Genomic DNA, 16,928 nt, shown 5'->3' with positions numbered 1-16,928 from the left:
GCGGTTCACATTTGAGCCATTGGCTTTATTCCCAATGATAACGGATTGACCAAAGAGGTATAAAGAGACTCTTTGCTCGTTGGTGTTTTCTACATTTTCTCCAACTTGATTTGCTGCTTTTTTCTCGTTCGGATTCACGCGGATCATTCCAGCGTGTGTTACTAAACAATAAGCAGTTTCCAATCAATTTTGCGTTGACGGTTTGTGGGTACTAGAGAAAGGATCCACTCTATCTCTCTAACTTTGTATTCTTTCCATACACATTTTCTTTGCGGTTCTATTCCTCCTGACCTTATATCTTCCATTTTCTCTTTATTTATCATGACTCTAGGCCTTAAACCAACGACTGTTGATGCACCGTCAGATGCCGATCCGAATTGTTGTAGGAATGCACTTTGTAATACAGACAGAAGTGAACGTCCTGGAATTGTTCATCGGACGTCAGCTCGCAGATACATTGGTGACGAGATTACTCATGCCCGTATGTGTACGGACATGGTAGATGCAGAAGAAAGCACTGATGCTAAAATTGCCCTTCCACAGCTACCTCCTAATACTATTGAGGTGAGCGATTCCGAGGCAGAGGAGCCCAGTCCTGTCGAGTATGCTATTGCATTTGATATTGATGGTGTTCTCCTCCGAGGAGGCGACGTGATCCCAGGAGCGAGTGAGTCTTTGAGGATTTTAAACGGAGAAAATAAATACGGCATTCGTGTGCCTTATATCTTCTTAACGAACGGCGGCGGAAAATCGGAAGAATACCGTTGCAACGATCTCAGTCAAAAACTTGGCATTCCCGTTTCTACCTCTCAGTTCATTCAATCACATACGCCCATGCGAATGTATGCGGAAAAGTACAAAACTGTATTCGTTGTTGGAGGTCATCTTGATTCATGTCGACAAGTTGCTCTGGAATACGGTTTCAAGGATCCTGTTATTCCCCTTGATGTAATTGCCTCCTCACCTTCCATTGCTCCCTTCCATACATTGACTGAAGAAGAAACAGCGGTTGCCCGTCCCCGTGATTTTAGCAAGTTGAACATCGAGGCCATTTTTGTATTTGCAGATTCACGAGCTTGGGCTTCAGATATGCAAGTTATTCTTGAGCTGCTCACTTCCGAGAACGGTCGATTTGGAACACGCAGCTCTGATTATGAACACCAAATCCCCATTTTCTTTTCCAATCCAGATGTGATCTGGGCCACTCAGTACTCTCTTCCACGGTTTGGCATGGGTGCCTTGCGAAAGTGTATTGAGGTACTCTACGAAGATGTGACACATGGCCATAAGCTTCATTGCATACAACTCGGCAAGCCGTATGCTACGACGTACGATTATGCTATGTCAGTGCTGTCTCAATGGCGCTGGGTTCACAATCATACCCGAAAGCCACCTCGCAATGTGTACATGGTTGGCGATAATCCTGAAAGTGATATTAAAGGGGCTAACGAGCATGGGTGGAAATCCGTTCTTGTGCGAAGCGGTGTCTTTCAACCCTCTTACCCTGGAGACAAGGCAAATGCGGACTATGTCTGCGATAATGTGCTGGAGGCAGTGAGATTCATTATTCAACTTGAATTTGTACATGATCGAAAAATGCAGGCACTCGATTAAGCTAGATGTTATTGACTTCGATATACCTATAGTCTTTACTTATCCAGTATTTCCGTACTACATCCCACGTCCGCTGTCTTCCTCACAAATCATTCCTATACGTCTATATTCTATTTATTTTAACAACAGCAACCACAACGGGTCATCTCTCTTTTATGTGAATGCCCACATTTCTAAATCCTTCGTTTGCATATTTTTTCTTCGTTTTCTCTCGTTTTTCTTCCGCCATCAACAACGTTTGCTAAACGTTACTTATACTAAAATTTAGGCTTTCAGTATGTCAAACCAGGAACAAACTCAGTCAGCGAGCGCTACGGACACAGATAACTTTACACTTGACCTTGTTGCGAAAGAATGGATGGCTAAAAAGATTGCTGAGGAAATTGAACGGTTAAAAAAACAGGGTGCTAAAGCAGTTCCTCTTACAGTTAAAAACACAAGCGTCGTACTTGACGAGGACACTGACACAGTTATTAATCGAATTGAACTGAATACCTCTTTTGATTTTTCACGCATAGAACAAATCATGCTTTCTCCTCCTCAATTATATCCACACAACGCAAACTTGCAGTTTGTTTTTGTTCTCTGTTTTACGTGTCTTCCTCACCCGCTGATTATCCCTTACCTGTACGCTCCCAAACTTGTCGGCAAAAATCTGCTTCCCCGTGCAGATGGTCTCGTTGAAAATACCCTGAAGCGTTGGGCATTCATCAATGACAAGATGGAGCGCGCCGACCATGTGATTCATGAGTTTCAAGATGTTACAGCTTAGAATCTCTCGCACAACCATTTCAAGATCACTTGTGTTAATAGATTTGTTAGCTTGAGAGGCCAAGACACAGTATAGTTCCAATTGCACAAAAGCATAGAAGAGCTGCGGCATCCGGTAGACTGAAACAACACTCCTTAGTCTTCTCGGAACTCTCGCTCTTCTACTCGAGCCTTCCATCTTAGTTGATTACATTCACCAATAATACTCTCTGTTTCGAAGTTCCCTCACTAAATCCTTTAGCAATAAAAATAACAACTGGTAAAAACCGGCAGTATTCAGCTTGGCATTTTATTTACACACCTTACCAATAATGGATGCCGTAGAAAGAACGAGTGAAAATAAAAAGAGAAAGAGAGAGCGAAAACACAGTGCGTGCAGCGATGGTTTCAATAATTGGTATGAATCTACGTACTCACGGTTAATGTGTGATAGACTCGTTGTAATGGGGGAAACCTACACTGCAATGTTCTTAGTATCCTCATTGCTGAGGATATCAAAGATGCTACACATGTGAGACATGGTATCCTAATCAAAAAGGACGCATGTTTTGGAGAAACAGAACGAGAGACTTCTCAAGGTATGAAGTGCGCCCGGTGGAATAACGGTCGGCTTACACTACATACTGGTAAATAAACAATGAATGTTTCCATCATCAGGAACGGAAGTATGGACGAGACAATTTTCATCAAAACAAAACAATCGGTAATGTAAAAATAAGAAAGTCGCTAGCAGCAAAACTGAAGCGTATTCATACTCGTGCGATGATGCATCATTGCCAACATGGCCATCAAGTCAGGCGTAGAAACTTAACAAATAAATAAATAAATAAATAAGTTCTCAAAATTTGGTACGTAAACACGTGAGTTGCAAAAAAAGTTCGTACGTATGAGCGTCAGTGAACGTGTGTATGTGCGTGCATAAGAGAAAAAGCGTGTAAGTATGTGTGTGAGAGAGTATAAGACGTGTACGTGCATAAGCATTCATAAGGAAAAAAGACAAAAGTGCAATGAAGGAGCTCAGCAGCTTACCTGTTGGCAAGGTCTATACCGTTCAAACAAACTGGTCTTCGCAACATAACACTGCTTGTACAATTGAGTATCGGGGCGAAGAAAACTCAGACAAGCGTGCAACCGCTGAGACAGTAACAAACGACGCATGAGAGACGTCGGGCAATCGCCCCGAATCTCCTTTTGACTCGCATTAATCACATACATGGCATAACTCTGTGCAACCTGACAAAAACGTTCCTTCGAAGATACACGGGCAATACACCCGCTTTGAAAGATGGAACGAATGTAGCCAAGATGTTCATCCTCCAAGAAAGAGAATGGGTCAACCGCATTTAAGAACTTGCTTGCATTTGCAGGCCAACTTGCTTCGGCTACCGGATCATCAGGAGCGAGATCAGACATGTGTTTTGTCCATTCCCAGGAATGGGCAAGTAGCTTACAAAGCAAGGAACGAGGCAACCAGTCTTCAAAGGAAAGAAAACATAGTAGCGAACAGGTCACCACCTTTTGCTTGGTTACTGCTTCCGACCCAAGCTGAACGAGTTCGGCAAACAAGTACGACTTGTGCATTTTTGAACGATCCAAACGCTTCGAGACCGGCAACACGGGTGTCACTTTTATGTTGCGAAACGGCGGAAGCAAGAAAATTGCGGATTTGGCTAACGCACACAAAAACACGATAACGCGAAATATAAACATAAAGGCAGAAATGGCAAACGCACCTGAAGAAGACATCATTCGGTAAAGTACACGGAACATGCCCCGAACTGGATTGTAAATGTACGTCGAGAGGAGGTGTGTGTCGTCGCTGTCATTCTTCTTTGTGTGCTTGGCATGATCAACGTGAAGAAAGTAGAGTGAAACACACGTAAAACTTATAAATATGATTCGTAGAATGAGAAACAGAGAAGAAGGAATTGGGAGGAAAAACATAGCAAAGGTATCAGAGGAAGCTGCCTTGTCGGGATTTGTTAAAAGGTTCAGCGTTTCCACACCAGCCAGTCCTCCCAAAAAAGTTTTCGTCAGTCCTGTGTATGGATTGTTGAGAGAGTTTACGGAAGAAGTTACGGCAGCCGGATTCATAGGCAGTTCGTTTAGTACTCCTCCGCCAGCACCGACCATGGCACCGGCGTCATGATTGTCTCCGTGAATGGGCTGCTGTCCATTATGCATTAAGGCTGTTCTTGTCGCCGTAGCACCAGAAGGAACTACGTCTGAAGAAGTTTGCCTCGTAGACATAACCTGCCGTTCTTGTCCCATAACAGAACCTGCTTGTGGGTACGATGATAGGGCAGGATTCGCATTTGCCGCTGCGGCGGCAGCTGCAGCAGCTTGCCAATTCCAAGAGCCAGAAGGAATTGGAGCCCCACGCTCATCGACGTGCTGCATGGCTACTTGGTTTGCAGCAACACCAGTTGGATATGGGGCAGAAGTTGGAGCCTGCTGGCCATAAACAACAGACTCTCGTTTGACTTGGTTGGCGGCACGTGTGGCCGCCTGTAAAGCCGAGCTGCAGTCTGACAACCGGGACTGCAGCGTTAAGTTTTCGGTGAGTAGCTCTTGATTTTTGTTTTCAAGGAATTTGATGTACTCGGTAGCCTTGGTTAAGACAGTTGCCTTATTAATCTTGCGGGCAACAAAGGTCGGCGTAGCATCCTTTTTGTCTGGATCAAACGCTGAGCCGTAAACAACGGCACGCAAGGAAGGAACGGCGTCTCGTAATTCGGATATTTTGTCGTTAAGGTTGGAACGGTAGCGTCGTTCCACGATATTATGACTAGACTTTTTGTTGGTTTCCGTGGCGCTGGGGGAATCGACCTTGTTATTCGGGCTGTCACTTTTAGTGGATCTTGCCGGAGCAGCAGCGTCTGAGGCGGATTCCGGCAAAGAATGTTGGTTCATGTTACCAGCGGCGACGGAGGAGGAGGGTAATGAGGTATTCATACGCCCGGATGAGTTGTACATTGAAGTTTTATCTGCACCAACGAGGCCAGCCGCGGACGGACTAGCTGTAGGAGGCAGGGCGTTGGCGCCATTGCTGGGAGCACCATTGCCTGCAGCATATGCGGCAGACTCTGATTGTCCCATCACAGCTTCAAACTTGCGTTTTTGGCCCAAGGTAGAACTATCGACAGAAATCGAGCCGAACGCGCGTCCGCCCGTGCGACTGTCAAGGCTTTGTCCCGTATAATAGCGGTATTGGGGAGAGCCCGGCGAAGCATAGTTGTCAAGAGACGTCGAATGCTGAGGATAGTTTGAAGGCATGCGGGCGTTCATCCGGTTTGCTGGGTAGGAAGAGGAGGGAGTGCCCAGAGCAGACGTGTCATACGGGCTCGAGAAGACCTCCTTGGCGGTTTCGTTGCCGGATGGACTGAGCACACCAGCCGTTGGTGTGTGGTAATTTTGTACGGGTTGAGACTGTACAGGAAAACCTGCAGCAGCACTAGCCAAATCGTAGTTGGCAGCATATGCCGACGAGGCAGTTCCATGCCCACTAACAACGGGACGGCTGTGAGCCACATATTGTGCTGCAGCTGCGGATGGCATGGACGAGGGGGATGTCACACCTGCGGGGTATGAAGCAGCAGCGGCTTCACTAGGTTTGGTGAGACTGGTGGCAGCAGCAGCAACTGCTTCACGATGTGTTTGTTGTTGCTGCTGCTGCTGCTGTTGTTGTTGTTGTTGTTGTTGGTCATATTCGGGAACCACACCGGCAAATGCCATGTTTGAATGTTCGTGCTGCTGTTCGCCGTGCAACAGATGACCCTGTGCACGACTGGCAGACGCTGGCGATCGGGATGGTTGCTGCTGCTGCTGTTGCTGCCGTTGAAGGTCAGCGGCAGCAGCAGCATATGTTACAGACGATGGCACCGGAGGATAATTCGCGTACGAAGCATCAAACATAGGAGCCATCGACGCGTACGTCGCCTGAGCCGGGGTCCAGTATGGATGGGATGCCGACGACGGCACATACTCTGGTGCCACAGGACCCTGAGAACCCGTTTCCGGAGGCAACTTAGAGTCACTTGGGCTCATCTGCGCCGCTGCTCCACGACCTGCTGGGACATACACGTTCTGAACCGGAAGACTCTCGTCCGGTGAATTCGCTAGAGACCAAGAGTCGGATGCATTAGCCCCATTCATTCCTCAACGTCAGCTCAATTGTTCCAGGAAACGATTTCGAGACAATCCGATGAGCACAAATCACACACACAGCACAAGATAAAAAAGCAAAATTCTGAAAGACCCAATTAAGAAACACAACCGTTCTACTCAACCTTGCGAAGATCTTCACTCGGGAGAAGGCCTGGGAGAAAGAAAAAACAGCACCGAGAACGCCAAAACTGGCAAATTGAGGGAAGGGAGTTGGCAAAGGGGAAGTTACGTTCGCTGGACCTTGGAGGAGGTAACACGTTGTAGTGCGGTAATACTGGATAGTGTGTTGTGGTGGGACGCGGTAGATATATGTGTTCGGTATCCCAGACCAACGTCATAGTAAGGCGATGAGAGGAAAGCTAGAGGCAAAAACGGCGTGTAAACAAACACACGAAGCAGTCAAAAAAAGCGCGAATTAAGCGGGAGCAGGGAAATTGCGACAAGAAAACAGCTCGGCGCCATCAGACGTCAGCTAGCGAAGAAAACGCCGTACACTAAGCGGGCGCCGCGCTTCGTTAGTCAGCTAAAGCCGACGTTTTTAGGCAACCCCAAGACCGCGGAGCCTACAATGCCACATTTCGGCGTCGGAAAGAGCATTACCGAGAGGTGAAATGCAGCAGGGGCCTGTATCCTCGAACGGGAACATCGATCGAAGCTGTCGGATGTGTGGACACATGTTGGAGACGCTCCGTAGACGAAGCCGTCAGCAGACACCGGGTTTGGACCCTGTTGCACTCGTGTCCAGAAGCTCGGCGCTGATTTGTCGAGCCTCGTCACGTGCCGCTTAGAATAAACCGGGAGAAGACAATTGGCTGAATCCTCGCTCCCGCTTCAAAGTATGCGACAGCGAGCGAAGCTCCCTCGACTTAGTGCGAGCGACACTAACGAAAAAGCGCAGGACAGCCGAGTTCGGAGAGACGAAAGCAGTCAACTGGACCCGTTCGCACAGTCACACGTGGAGTAAGCGAGCGAATCCGTCGGATGGCGCTGCAGCCGCTCCTCTTCTCGCACCGACACTCGCAAATCCCTGCTCCACTCGACGCGACACGTGGCTACCCCGGTCGCAGCTTATATGAGAGTGACGTCACGTCCACAAGGGTCCAGTAAGAGTGAAGCATGCCGTGTACAGCCTCATCGGCAGACAGCAGCAAAAGTTCCATCTGTGCAGTTACTCCTTATGGAGATACGCGTTTGGCCCACGTTCCTGATAATGGGGACAAAAAATAGTTGCACATGACGGTCCCCTTGGGCGTTGAGGCATGGTTCGAATAGGCATCGAGCATTAGCGAACGCGCTTAGTTTCGAAGTGTGCGAGCGGATGTCAAGGGAGAAATAGGCTAGCCGCATAACCGAGTTGCGATAGGGTTATCAGATGATCGTGACGTGGCGGTAACCGTAGAACCCTGTTGAACGCCGGCTCTTGCTAGAGGCTCAGCTGTGATGAGAAGTAGATATCGTAACGTGGAGACACATGCGGTCTCCTCCTTCTGGGGTCCACTCGACTTCGGCAGGCGCTTGTGTGCGCCGCGTGTCAGACGCATGTTCACTGCATGCCTGTGCATTGGTAGGGTTCAATGTCATCGGAGTTGTCGAATTCGAACGGCCAGTCCCGGACGTTCACAGCGAATTCCAATTACCGTCCGTTCGCGATAGCTAGGATTAACGACGCATTCGTTTCAACACTTCTTGATTAGCGGACTCAGGGATGACGAGCCACACGTTAAGCACAACGTGGGAAGAATGCGGGACAAGCGAATATACCCCACACGATCGGGCTCGCTTCGACCAAAGCTTCCTTTCAGCCTCAGTCAGAATGGGGAGAAAGAAGCATACGAGCCACGGTGTAGCGACCAGTGATAGCTCAAAACCACAACACTGAGAAGGTCAAAAACGTCAACCCCAAGAAAATGGTCGTCCGCATTCGTCTAGCTCGTCACGGGTTCAGAAATCGTCCCTTCTACCACATTGTCGCTGCGAATGGGAGGTAAGTAGTGAGGAGGCAGAAGGAATGGAGGAGGAGACATAGAGGGTCCCAAAGACACCACCGACGGCAATAGTGCTCGACGAAATCAGTGATTAGTTGTGGCTTGATCTTGCGATGGTGATAGTTCTGCACGGAGTCCCTCCATCACCGCAGCTCTTCTCGTTTCCAACGCTAACGTGCGTTTGCTAGAACATCATTGCGTTCGCAGCCATTAGAAACGCTTGGGACATTTGACCCAATCCCAAAAAAAGTCAACATTACGGACAAGATTCCTAGAATAAAGGACATAGAACTCAACGTCCCACGATTCAAGCACTGGATTAGTGTTGGCGCACAACCCACGTACGCTGTTACAAAGCTTATGGAAAAGGTAAGGTTTGAGAGGGTTGAGTAACAGAACTGGCAATTTTGTTACCAAAGCAGCTAGTTCACTGACTTACCATTTTGTAGTTTGATTTGCTGCCTGCAGCTCCTAAGGTTTTACCAGTGGTAAAAAAAGAGCGCTCTTCTTAACATGGGGCAGAGCACCCAAAAATTGTTTCAGTTCTGTTCGCTTCAAGCGTGTTTCAATTGCCTGCTGCACTGTTCCGTTATTAGTTTGTATGAGTTGATTAATGTTGGTTTCACTTCTTTTCGCCGGTTTGTTCGTTTCCGTGGTTTCAAATCCAGTTCACTGTTAGTATTAATCATCCACCACACTTAAACTGTCCGCCTTTCGCAAGCATATCTCGATCCAAAAGGAGAAAGAAACTTAATAAAATTTAACCCTGTCCAGTTGTAAAAAACCATTCACCGCTGAGCTTGTTCCATGCAACACAGCAGTGATACGCATCATCAACGGCATCCTTCTCGTTACACCACAGCACACACACAATCATCGCACCTTGGAAGCGCTTCTGTACGCCAAAACAACCAAGGGCCTGTCTTTTGTGCCGGCCACCATTTGTTCCACCACGCGCAACCGCCTTCACTGCTTCAATAAAAAACGTTTTGAGCTTAGGACGAAAAGCTTACGAAGAGCTGACAAGTACAAAAGCAGCGCCAAAACACATAAAGCAGTTCACGGTCGCCTGTGGAAACGGTCATTCAGGGAGGAGGATGCGAACACGGTAAACGCGCCTGTTCATTTAAACACAAGCACACATCAGCCGTCATACCACCCTCTAACCAAAGAAAGGGAGATATGAACAAGCCTTAAAAGTATAAGATGAATCATGCATAACAAATCGTCATGAAAATTATTGGGCAGCAGCAGCATGCACAGAATCTGAGGGCGCGGTTGTGACAGAGACGGAAATGAAGAAGAGGGCTTGCTGGGGAGAGTGTCTGAGGCGACGGCCGCTGCGCGAGCGCTTGTATCAGTGCTCACACTGCCATTACGAGACACATTTGCTGCTTCGGAGGTGAACGTCGTATCGTACAGGCTGCTAGAACTGTCGCCGCGAACGCATTCCGTTTGGTCATCGTCAGCTGTAGGGTTCAGCAACCGGTCACCCGTCCAGACCCAAGTACCGCGATCAACGATTTCTTGCAGGAACTGGCCAAACGCAGTACGCAGACCAGAGTTGTCAGCATCCCATTTAAAGAATCTGCACTTCCACGGGCGATGCTCTGCGCGCTCGCGCTTGCGCAACTCCCGCTGTTCTTGTTCAATTCTCGTTTTGGAGGAACTTGCCGCGTCATAATCACCCTCGGCAAGGGCACGAGCAACGTCACGCCAAACACGTCTTGTTTCGTACTCACCCTGCTGCTCGATGGGAGCAACCGTTACCGGAGTAGGTTTTAACTGACGGAGGTCCAGGAACGTAGTGCCATCGTGTTCGCCTTTATGGCGGATTTTCGATTCACCGGTCCAAACACCTTCTACCACGTAATCGGCCTTCTCGCCCTTCTTATAAACATTGGCCTTGAAACTGTTTTTCGTGCCAGAGAAATAGCCTCTGCCGTGGTAGTTGATTTTGGTGATATAGCCAGTTGTGGACACGATGTGTGTCGAGTTGTGGAGTTCAATGTATGGAGCCATGTACCAGAGCCCCTCCAAAGTCAGATTTGGCAGGTTGAAATAGTACGTCTCGTCATATTTTTTCAAATGGATGCGGATCTGGCCAGGCTGTGAGACGGCAAGAGTTCGTCCGGAGAAACGACATTTGTAAGGGTTGTAATTCAAAGCTTCAATGCCTGCCTCTTCGCACACAGCTCGACAAACGGAGACGGGAGGGTGATGCGACACTTGTTCCACGGTGATATCGACCTTGCCCTTTGACGAATCCCAACTTCCAATAAGCAGTTCACCCAAAATTGGATTCAAGGGCTTCTTTTCCGTACCGTACTACATTAAGAGTTGTTAATAGCGTGAACTTTGTCAAATAAAGTTAGAAACGTACGCTTTGGTTACGAGAAGCGTATTCACGGTTAATACCGCAAATGTACCATTTCAGCACATTCATCATTCTCTCGAGGGGTGTTTTACCGTCAGGAATGGAGACAAAAATCTCGGGGTACTCGTACCAATACGACAGGTATTCAAGCAACGAAGTACCCGACAAAATAAAAGACGGGGCCGTCAGTGAAGAAAGGTCACCTGTGCTGCATGATTGTTAGTCGAAGGGTTTCTGGAAAAGCGGGTTTTATGAGAGGCTAAGAAAGGTGCTAGAGTGAGGGCAACAAAAAAAAGTATCTGCTCCATTCACCAACTGTTTTTGTTTATATGCAGAAAATCAGACAATACATTACAGTCCCAGTTGCAGCTACTCAGCACCAGTCTCGTCCGTCTTCAAAGTGTACGTACAAGGTAGCCAGGGTTTTGAGAAATCCCTTGAAGCGTCTCCGTTAGCTAAGTTCCAGAATAACAAGACTACAAGTCGACAAACCGACGTACCATCCATGATTTTCTGTACTGGTTAGCATATGTTCGCACAACATCGTTTTTCTGTTCCAACAGCCGGCCAATTGCGGCTTTTAGGCTCGAAAAAAAAATGAGTTTACTTACTTCGAAACAGGGCCTTTCGAGGCCTCCTTTTCGGACTCGGGCACCGTTTGTTCCCCTATTCCCGACATGTTTGGAGCTCAATTCCTAGCAGAGTGGTGTGTAGAGGAAGAAACTGGTTTTTGTGGGTTGAAATCAGGTAAGCGCTGTTGGTAGGTGCTGGAGGGTACGACCTTCCAACCAGCATACGGATGTGTCCACTCATGCATCACATCTCGTTACTTTACTTGATGATATCATAGGTTTGCCGATTATGCCGATAAAATCGGCCGACAAAGGTAAACAGAAGCTGAGCGAAGCGCGTTTAGAGGTAGAAAATCAGTCGAGTTTAGTTGTGAGCGCATAATACCACGCGATTTTATGGGCGCAGGTTTGGGCCGTCTGAGACCGTTATGGAGGACAGAAAACAAGCATTGGCCAAAGCACCAGAGTTTGAGTAGAACACTGGAACGCGTTATTCGGATGCTCCTAGCGAGAGCTCATTGAGGTTAAGTGTGTGTGCGTGTGTGAACGTTTTGTCGGGTTGCCGGACCCGTAATGACTAGTGCTGTTAGTAATGTTTAGCGGCCGTCGATACGGTTTATACCCAGTAGGAAGTTGAGCAAGGTTGGGTTTCAGTAACGTTCAGTGAACTGTAAGAAGTTTCAATGGTCCCTACTACTTAGAGCAGAAATAGACGAGCATTTTAGGTTGAATGATAGGAACAATATTTGACATATAAAAGACGGACATGGTTACAGAAAAGTTGACGAGATGCCAGCGGTAAATACTCTTGAGTAGCACGCATGATTGTGCATGCCAGTTTTAGCTTTTTTGTTTTGTCGGCTGGTTGGGCTCAAGTTTCATGTTCGTTTTCACGTTTACCTTGCACAGTTTCAGCGACACGATGTTTCTTTGAGTCCGTTTACGTTACTTGCTCGGTGAAATAGCAAGGATGTGTATGTAACAGGTATGATTAGTCGATGATAGGATCACACTCCATTGCTGTGATCCTGGGGAATGCAAACAACAATTTAGAAAGGGAGAGGCGGAGACAGCATTGTCAAACTGCTAAAGGAAACTTCAAGTAGTTACCATCCGCTAGTAGGTGGGAGAGAAACAGAAAACAGAACATCTAAACAAGGATAGTAGAGATAGCTAGTCAGAAACACGTAGCAGCTATCATTGCAGAAGCAATCACATAATAGTACAAGCACGGGGGTGATACCTCAATAAAACATTCGCAGATTTGACAACCATTCAATCTCACCGGTAGGGTGCAGTCTTGAGCAGAACAAAACGGAAATCTACAGTAATGAGTGGTTTTCACGAAAAAGAGAACGCCATCAGGCTAGCCTCAGCTTTTCTACTTCTGCAGAACCATAGGAGGGTCTTGAGCATACTGAAGCAAGGATGATCTACTTGTTTCAGACTCGTTTGTGGGCGGTGCACGCAAAGAGCCCTGAGGGGGAAGCGCAGACTGGATGGAAACAGTCGACATACTTCCATCATCAGCAGCGGCAGCAGCAGCTTCGTTTCTGTCATCATTGTCACCCGATGCATACGCTTCAAGAATAATAGATTGAACATCATCTTTACCTGACTTGGAAAGCGTAAGGCTGTTCCGGTTCGAGTCCATCGGGATGTCGTTGATGTCCTCAACGTTGACGTACTTGACACGCTGCACAAATTCCGACAGACGTTTTTCATCCATAGGAGGACGGTCGATAGACGGACGCATAAACGAGTCGTCGTCCGTAGACTTTGCCGATATGGAAACCGAATCCGAATCCTTCTCGATACGTCCATTGTACACGACGGGCAGTAACTTCTTTGCATCTTCACGAACAATGGGGACATCGAGAGGCTTGTAGAGTGCTGGATGACCAAACTCAATGTCAGCCATTTCTTTCGAGGCCTCAGACATCTTGTTGTCAAGAACAGACTCTTCATCCCTAAGCGACAAGTACGAAGCATTTGGATCGTAAACGATACGGCACCAGGCCTTAAATATAAGAACAAGCGCCAAAGAAGGAATGACAAAGTATGCGCGCAGGTGACCACCATTGGCCCAAACACACAGGAACATGATGACATTCGAAAGCTCTAAAGCCACAAGAGCACGGTTGACGAGAGGACGCCAGAACGCACCTCCGGACTCCGTAGGCGTTTCGCATGCGTACAGCATAAGATACTTTTGCGAAAAGTAGTTTGCACAGAATAAGACGAAGGCAAACGGCAGAACAAGAGGGTTGATGGATGCGTAAGAGATAGCGATGGTGAAGTAAAACAGCAGCTGGTTTAAGCGAATAGCATAGTTTTGAGGGTCGGGCGACATCCACTCGAAGAACTCACGGGGCGTTGGTGACAAGAACTTGGACTTCAGCAAACGAATTACCAAGTTAGGCAACAAGGCCATATCCATCACGTAGCCGGAGGTTGCATGTGCAATATACATAATCCAAAAACTTGCAACCTGCACAACGGAAGAAACGATCTTTCCAACAAAATCATAGCCTTTCAAAGTGTCCAAACCCTTACTCAGACTACCTTCCTTGGCAGCAGTAGCAAACACGAGAAGTACAATTTGGAAAATAACCGTAAACAAAGTATAGATAATAAAATTGTCGACAGTGAAAATAACATGCAGCTTATGAAGCACATTACGTTCGCGAGCAGACTGTGTGAAACTTCCCTGCCACACAGCAAGGTATCGCATCAAGAACTCAAGGAACATAAAAGTGAGGGCAGTAAGAATGGGACCCAACACACCTTGAACCAAAGACCAAAAACCAGAGTTTTTCTGCAATTGGCGACCAAACCATGGCCACAAACTACCAATGTTGTGGAAGTTTGCAACGAAAGTTGCAATAAGAGCGGTCTGGAAAATCCAAACAACAAGAACGACACTGTAAATCAAAAATCCTATGCATCTGTTCAAGAAACGTGTACTCCAAGGTGTCGCCAAGTTCTTCCAAATGATGTCTTCGGGCATGGGTGCTGGGAGACAAATGATACCCTTAACCTTCTTGTTTTTTCGGGCAAGCTCATGGGCTATGAAAGGAGAGGCATACGTGATGAAACCGTACATCTCATACTCATTTTCACGAACAGACGCACGAGCAATGTTCAGTTTCAGTTCCACAGTCTCGATTTTCTCAGTGTAATAATTGATGGCATCGTGCTTCTCCTTGGTGAACAGAAAGAACTTCTTTTTCTTATAAACAGGGCGTTTCTCTGGAATCTTATCTGGATTCTTAAAATACTTTGATAACACAGACTCGAGCGAACGCACCAAGGCAGTATGCTTCTCCAGCATGTCCGGAATCTTTTTCACTGCATGACAAATATGTACATACAAAGGTGTTTGTGGATCACGGAAACGATCCGACAAAGCGATGAGACCCGTGTTAGAGCGGAAAGCCACAGGAAGATCAGCGACGAGAATGGAACGCGCATAGATTGTGTCATGGTAGGTCTTGCTACGGAAGTAGCGCTGACGAACCTGAGTTACAATGCGGTAATACCGTGAAATGATCCAGATGCTAATAATGTTCACGAGATAGGTGGTAACAACGTGTCCCCACATCCAATGTCCCTTCACATTTTGGATAGAGACACGAGCATACGCGTTGGTGTTGTCAACAGCTGAAGTGCTTCGGTTGGTCGCAATCACATTCAAGGGAATAAGAATACTGCAGCCAAAGATAGACAGGAAGAAGAAGAGATCCCTGCACATACGCGAAAAGAGTAAATGGATGGTAGCATCGGGGCCAATGCTATCGAGAGTCTCCTCTACTCGAACATCGTACAGAGGTTTTATCCAATCCCAGGGCTTGTTACCAATGTGTGGAATCGCTGGATCCTGCCGTTTTTTATTTAAACGTGGTGCATACACGTTCCGGAAACCTGGTCGAAGGATACTGAAGGCAGCGATCATGCAAAAAGATAAAATAGCTGCATAGCCAAGAGAGACAAGAATAGAGTCCCGGTCAAAATTTCCCTGACCATTGTTGGTTTCAATGTACTGAATAACCTGGTCAACGAAGGACGTTCTCTTAACGAGCGACATGTTTCAAACAGTCGTCCGGGATAAACAGGGAACAGTGGAATATAATGCGAGAATCGGCACGCGAAACACTGCGTGCACGCAAGAAAGGAAGCTGTAAATTAAGCTTAACAGGGGATTAAGAATAGATTGGTGTTGTGTTCTGAATTTCAATTCCAGTACGATTTCAGCAAGTGACGGGAGAATAAAGATGGAACAACGAAAACCGTAAATTAAGCCAGAAACCGGTCAGATTATAATGCATACGATGTGATACCGGTGTTCTGTGGAATATGTACACAAGAAATGCTTTGTGAAACGCGTCTGGCGACAAAGAATGCGAAAGGAACTTTAAACACGCGAAAGTAACAACGGTAACCAGACCGAACACGTACCGAGACGTTCAAAAGAGCAGCGTAAGACGTTTCGAGCGCGTTCAACGCGTATAAACTAAATATACTTAACGAAAACCGAATTGCTTCGCCTCGCAAAAAAAATACAATTAGCCGCGAAGCTGTAATGAGCGGCACGATCAAGAGACCAGCTCCTAATAGATTAAGAATGCGAATACAGGCACTAACGGAAACTGTTCCGCGCGAAGTAGGGACTGTTCTCAGAAAATGGAGGGGATTGCAGGGTTTAAGTGTCTGGGAGAGGGAAGAAAAATTGGCTAGTTGCTGCAGTAATACTTGAGCTTATGTCATACCTCACCAATAACAAGCGAGAATGCCAAGAAAACAAGTGACGTGCAACGAACTAACCGACCAAAGATCGCTTATCATCTCACAGGCTGTACGAGGCTAAGTTGCCAATCAGAAGCGTCAACGAATGACATGTGCTCATGAGAACTTAGTTTCGCTTAATAAGCTGGAGTGCTTTTAATTCGTGAGGCAACCTGACGTCTGCGGGTCGGAGGTTCCTCAACGCCTTAAAAAAAATCGCATGCAGCGCGTTATGAGCAACGACGAGTCGCATTACCATCTTCCGCCTGCAACTTATATTAAATTTAAATTTAAAGGAACTTTCGGCTGGTGGCCGTCAAATTAAGAATACGAAAACAGCATTCGGTTACGTCGGACATTGCGATGTTTTCGCCTGCGAGCCGAGGGCGCCAACAAAAATACCAGCCGTCCCACCGGGGTTTTCAGGGTCAAATCCGGTTACCATGAGGAGAAAGAAATGGGGTAAGGCGGGAAAACCCAACACACACGGGTTCAATGCGAAACGCGACATTCCGTGACGCGTTTGGATGGCAATGCATCCAGTGTGACATACAGTGCGCCATCCTGACGAAACACCCTTGCATACGAACAGCGGGGAACAAACGTGATACGAGATTTGTGTTTTCTCACCCCTTTACGTTTTTTTTTTTTTTGCCG

General features: G+C 47.0%; 6 protein-coding genes across 6 annotated transcripts; 3 read left to right on the top strand and 3 right to left on the bottom strand.

The window, feature by feature from the left end:
- Positions 1-321: 321 nt before the first annotated feature.
- On the top strand, positions 322-1,614 carry SJAG_02328 (hypothetical protein; the record flags this gene model as incomplete). The annotated part of the gene is made up of 1 exon (XM_002173500.1): positions 322-1,614. One exon carries the CDS (start codon positions 322-324, stop codon positions 1,612-1,614), a length of 1,293 nt encoding a protein of 430 aa, XP_002173536.1.
- SJAG_02326 (membrane-tethered transcription factor) lies at positions 1,579-6,725 on the bottom strand. The gene has a single exon (XM_002173498.2). The coding sequence runs from the start codon at positions 6,538-6,540 to the stop codon at positions 3,403-3,405; it is 3,138 nt and encodes a 1,045-aa protein (XP_002173534.1). The 5' UTR covers positions 6,541-6,725; the 3' UTR covers positions 1,579-3,402.
- Positions 1,637-2,660, top strand: SJAG_02327 (hypothetical protein). The gene has a single exon (XM_002173499.2). It carries the CDS (start codon positions 1,892-1,894, stop codon positions 2,384-2,386), a length of 495 nt encoding a protein of 164 aa, XP_002173535.1. The 5' UTR covers positions 1,637-1,891; the 3' UTR covers positions 2,387-2,660.
- Positions 6,726-8,362: 1,637 nt separating the features above from the next.
- SJAG_02324 (mitochondrial 37S ribosomal protein MRPS16) lies at positions 8,363-11,383 on the top strand. The gene is made up of 3 exons (XM_002173497.2): positions 8,363-8,536; positions 8,726-8,906; positions 8,987-11,383. Exons 1-3 carry the CDS (start codon positions 8,460-8,462, stop codon positions 9,047-9,049), a joined length of 321 nt encoding a protein of 106 aa, XP_002173533.1. The 5' UTR covers positions 8,363-8,459; the 3' UTR covers positions 9,050-11,383.
- SJAG_02323 (oxysterol binding protein) lies at positions 9,171-11,676 on the bottom strand. Its single transcript, XM_002173496.2, has 5 exons — positions 11,526-11,676; positions 11,415-11,427; positions 11,325-11,350; positions 10,921-11,122; positions 9,171-10,865 (listed from the first exon to the last, which is right to left on the bottom strand). Exons 1-5 carry the CDS (start codon positions 11,591-11,593, stop codon positions 9,681-9,683), a joined length of 1,494 nt encoding a protein of 497 aa, XP_002173532.2. The 5' UTR covers positions 11,594-11,676; the 3' UTR covers positions 9,171-9,680.
- On the bottom strand, positions 11,610-16,199 carry SJAG_02322 (DUF221 family protein). The gene has a single exon (XM_002173495.2). The coding sequence runs from the start codon at positions 15,571-15,573 to the stop codon at positions 12,868-12,870; it is 2,706 nt and encodes a 901-aa protein (XP_002173531.1). The 5' UTR covers positions 15,574-16,199; the 3' UTR covers positions 11,610-12,867.
- Positions 16,200-16,928: the final 729 nt, after the last annotated feature.

The sequence above is a fragment of the Schizosaccharomyces japonicus genome (assembly GCF_000149845.2).
Source record: "Schizosaccharomyces japonicus yFS275 unplaced genomic scaffold supercont5.1, whole genome shotgun sequence".
Lineage (NCBI taxonomy): Eukaryota > Fungi > Ascomycota > Schizosaccharomycetes > Schizosaccharomycetales > Schizosaccharomycetaceae > Schizosaccharomyces > Schizosaccharomyces japonicus.
This window is presented reverse-complemented; position numbering and strand designations above follow the sequence as displayed.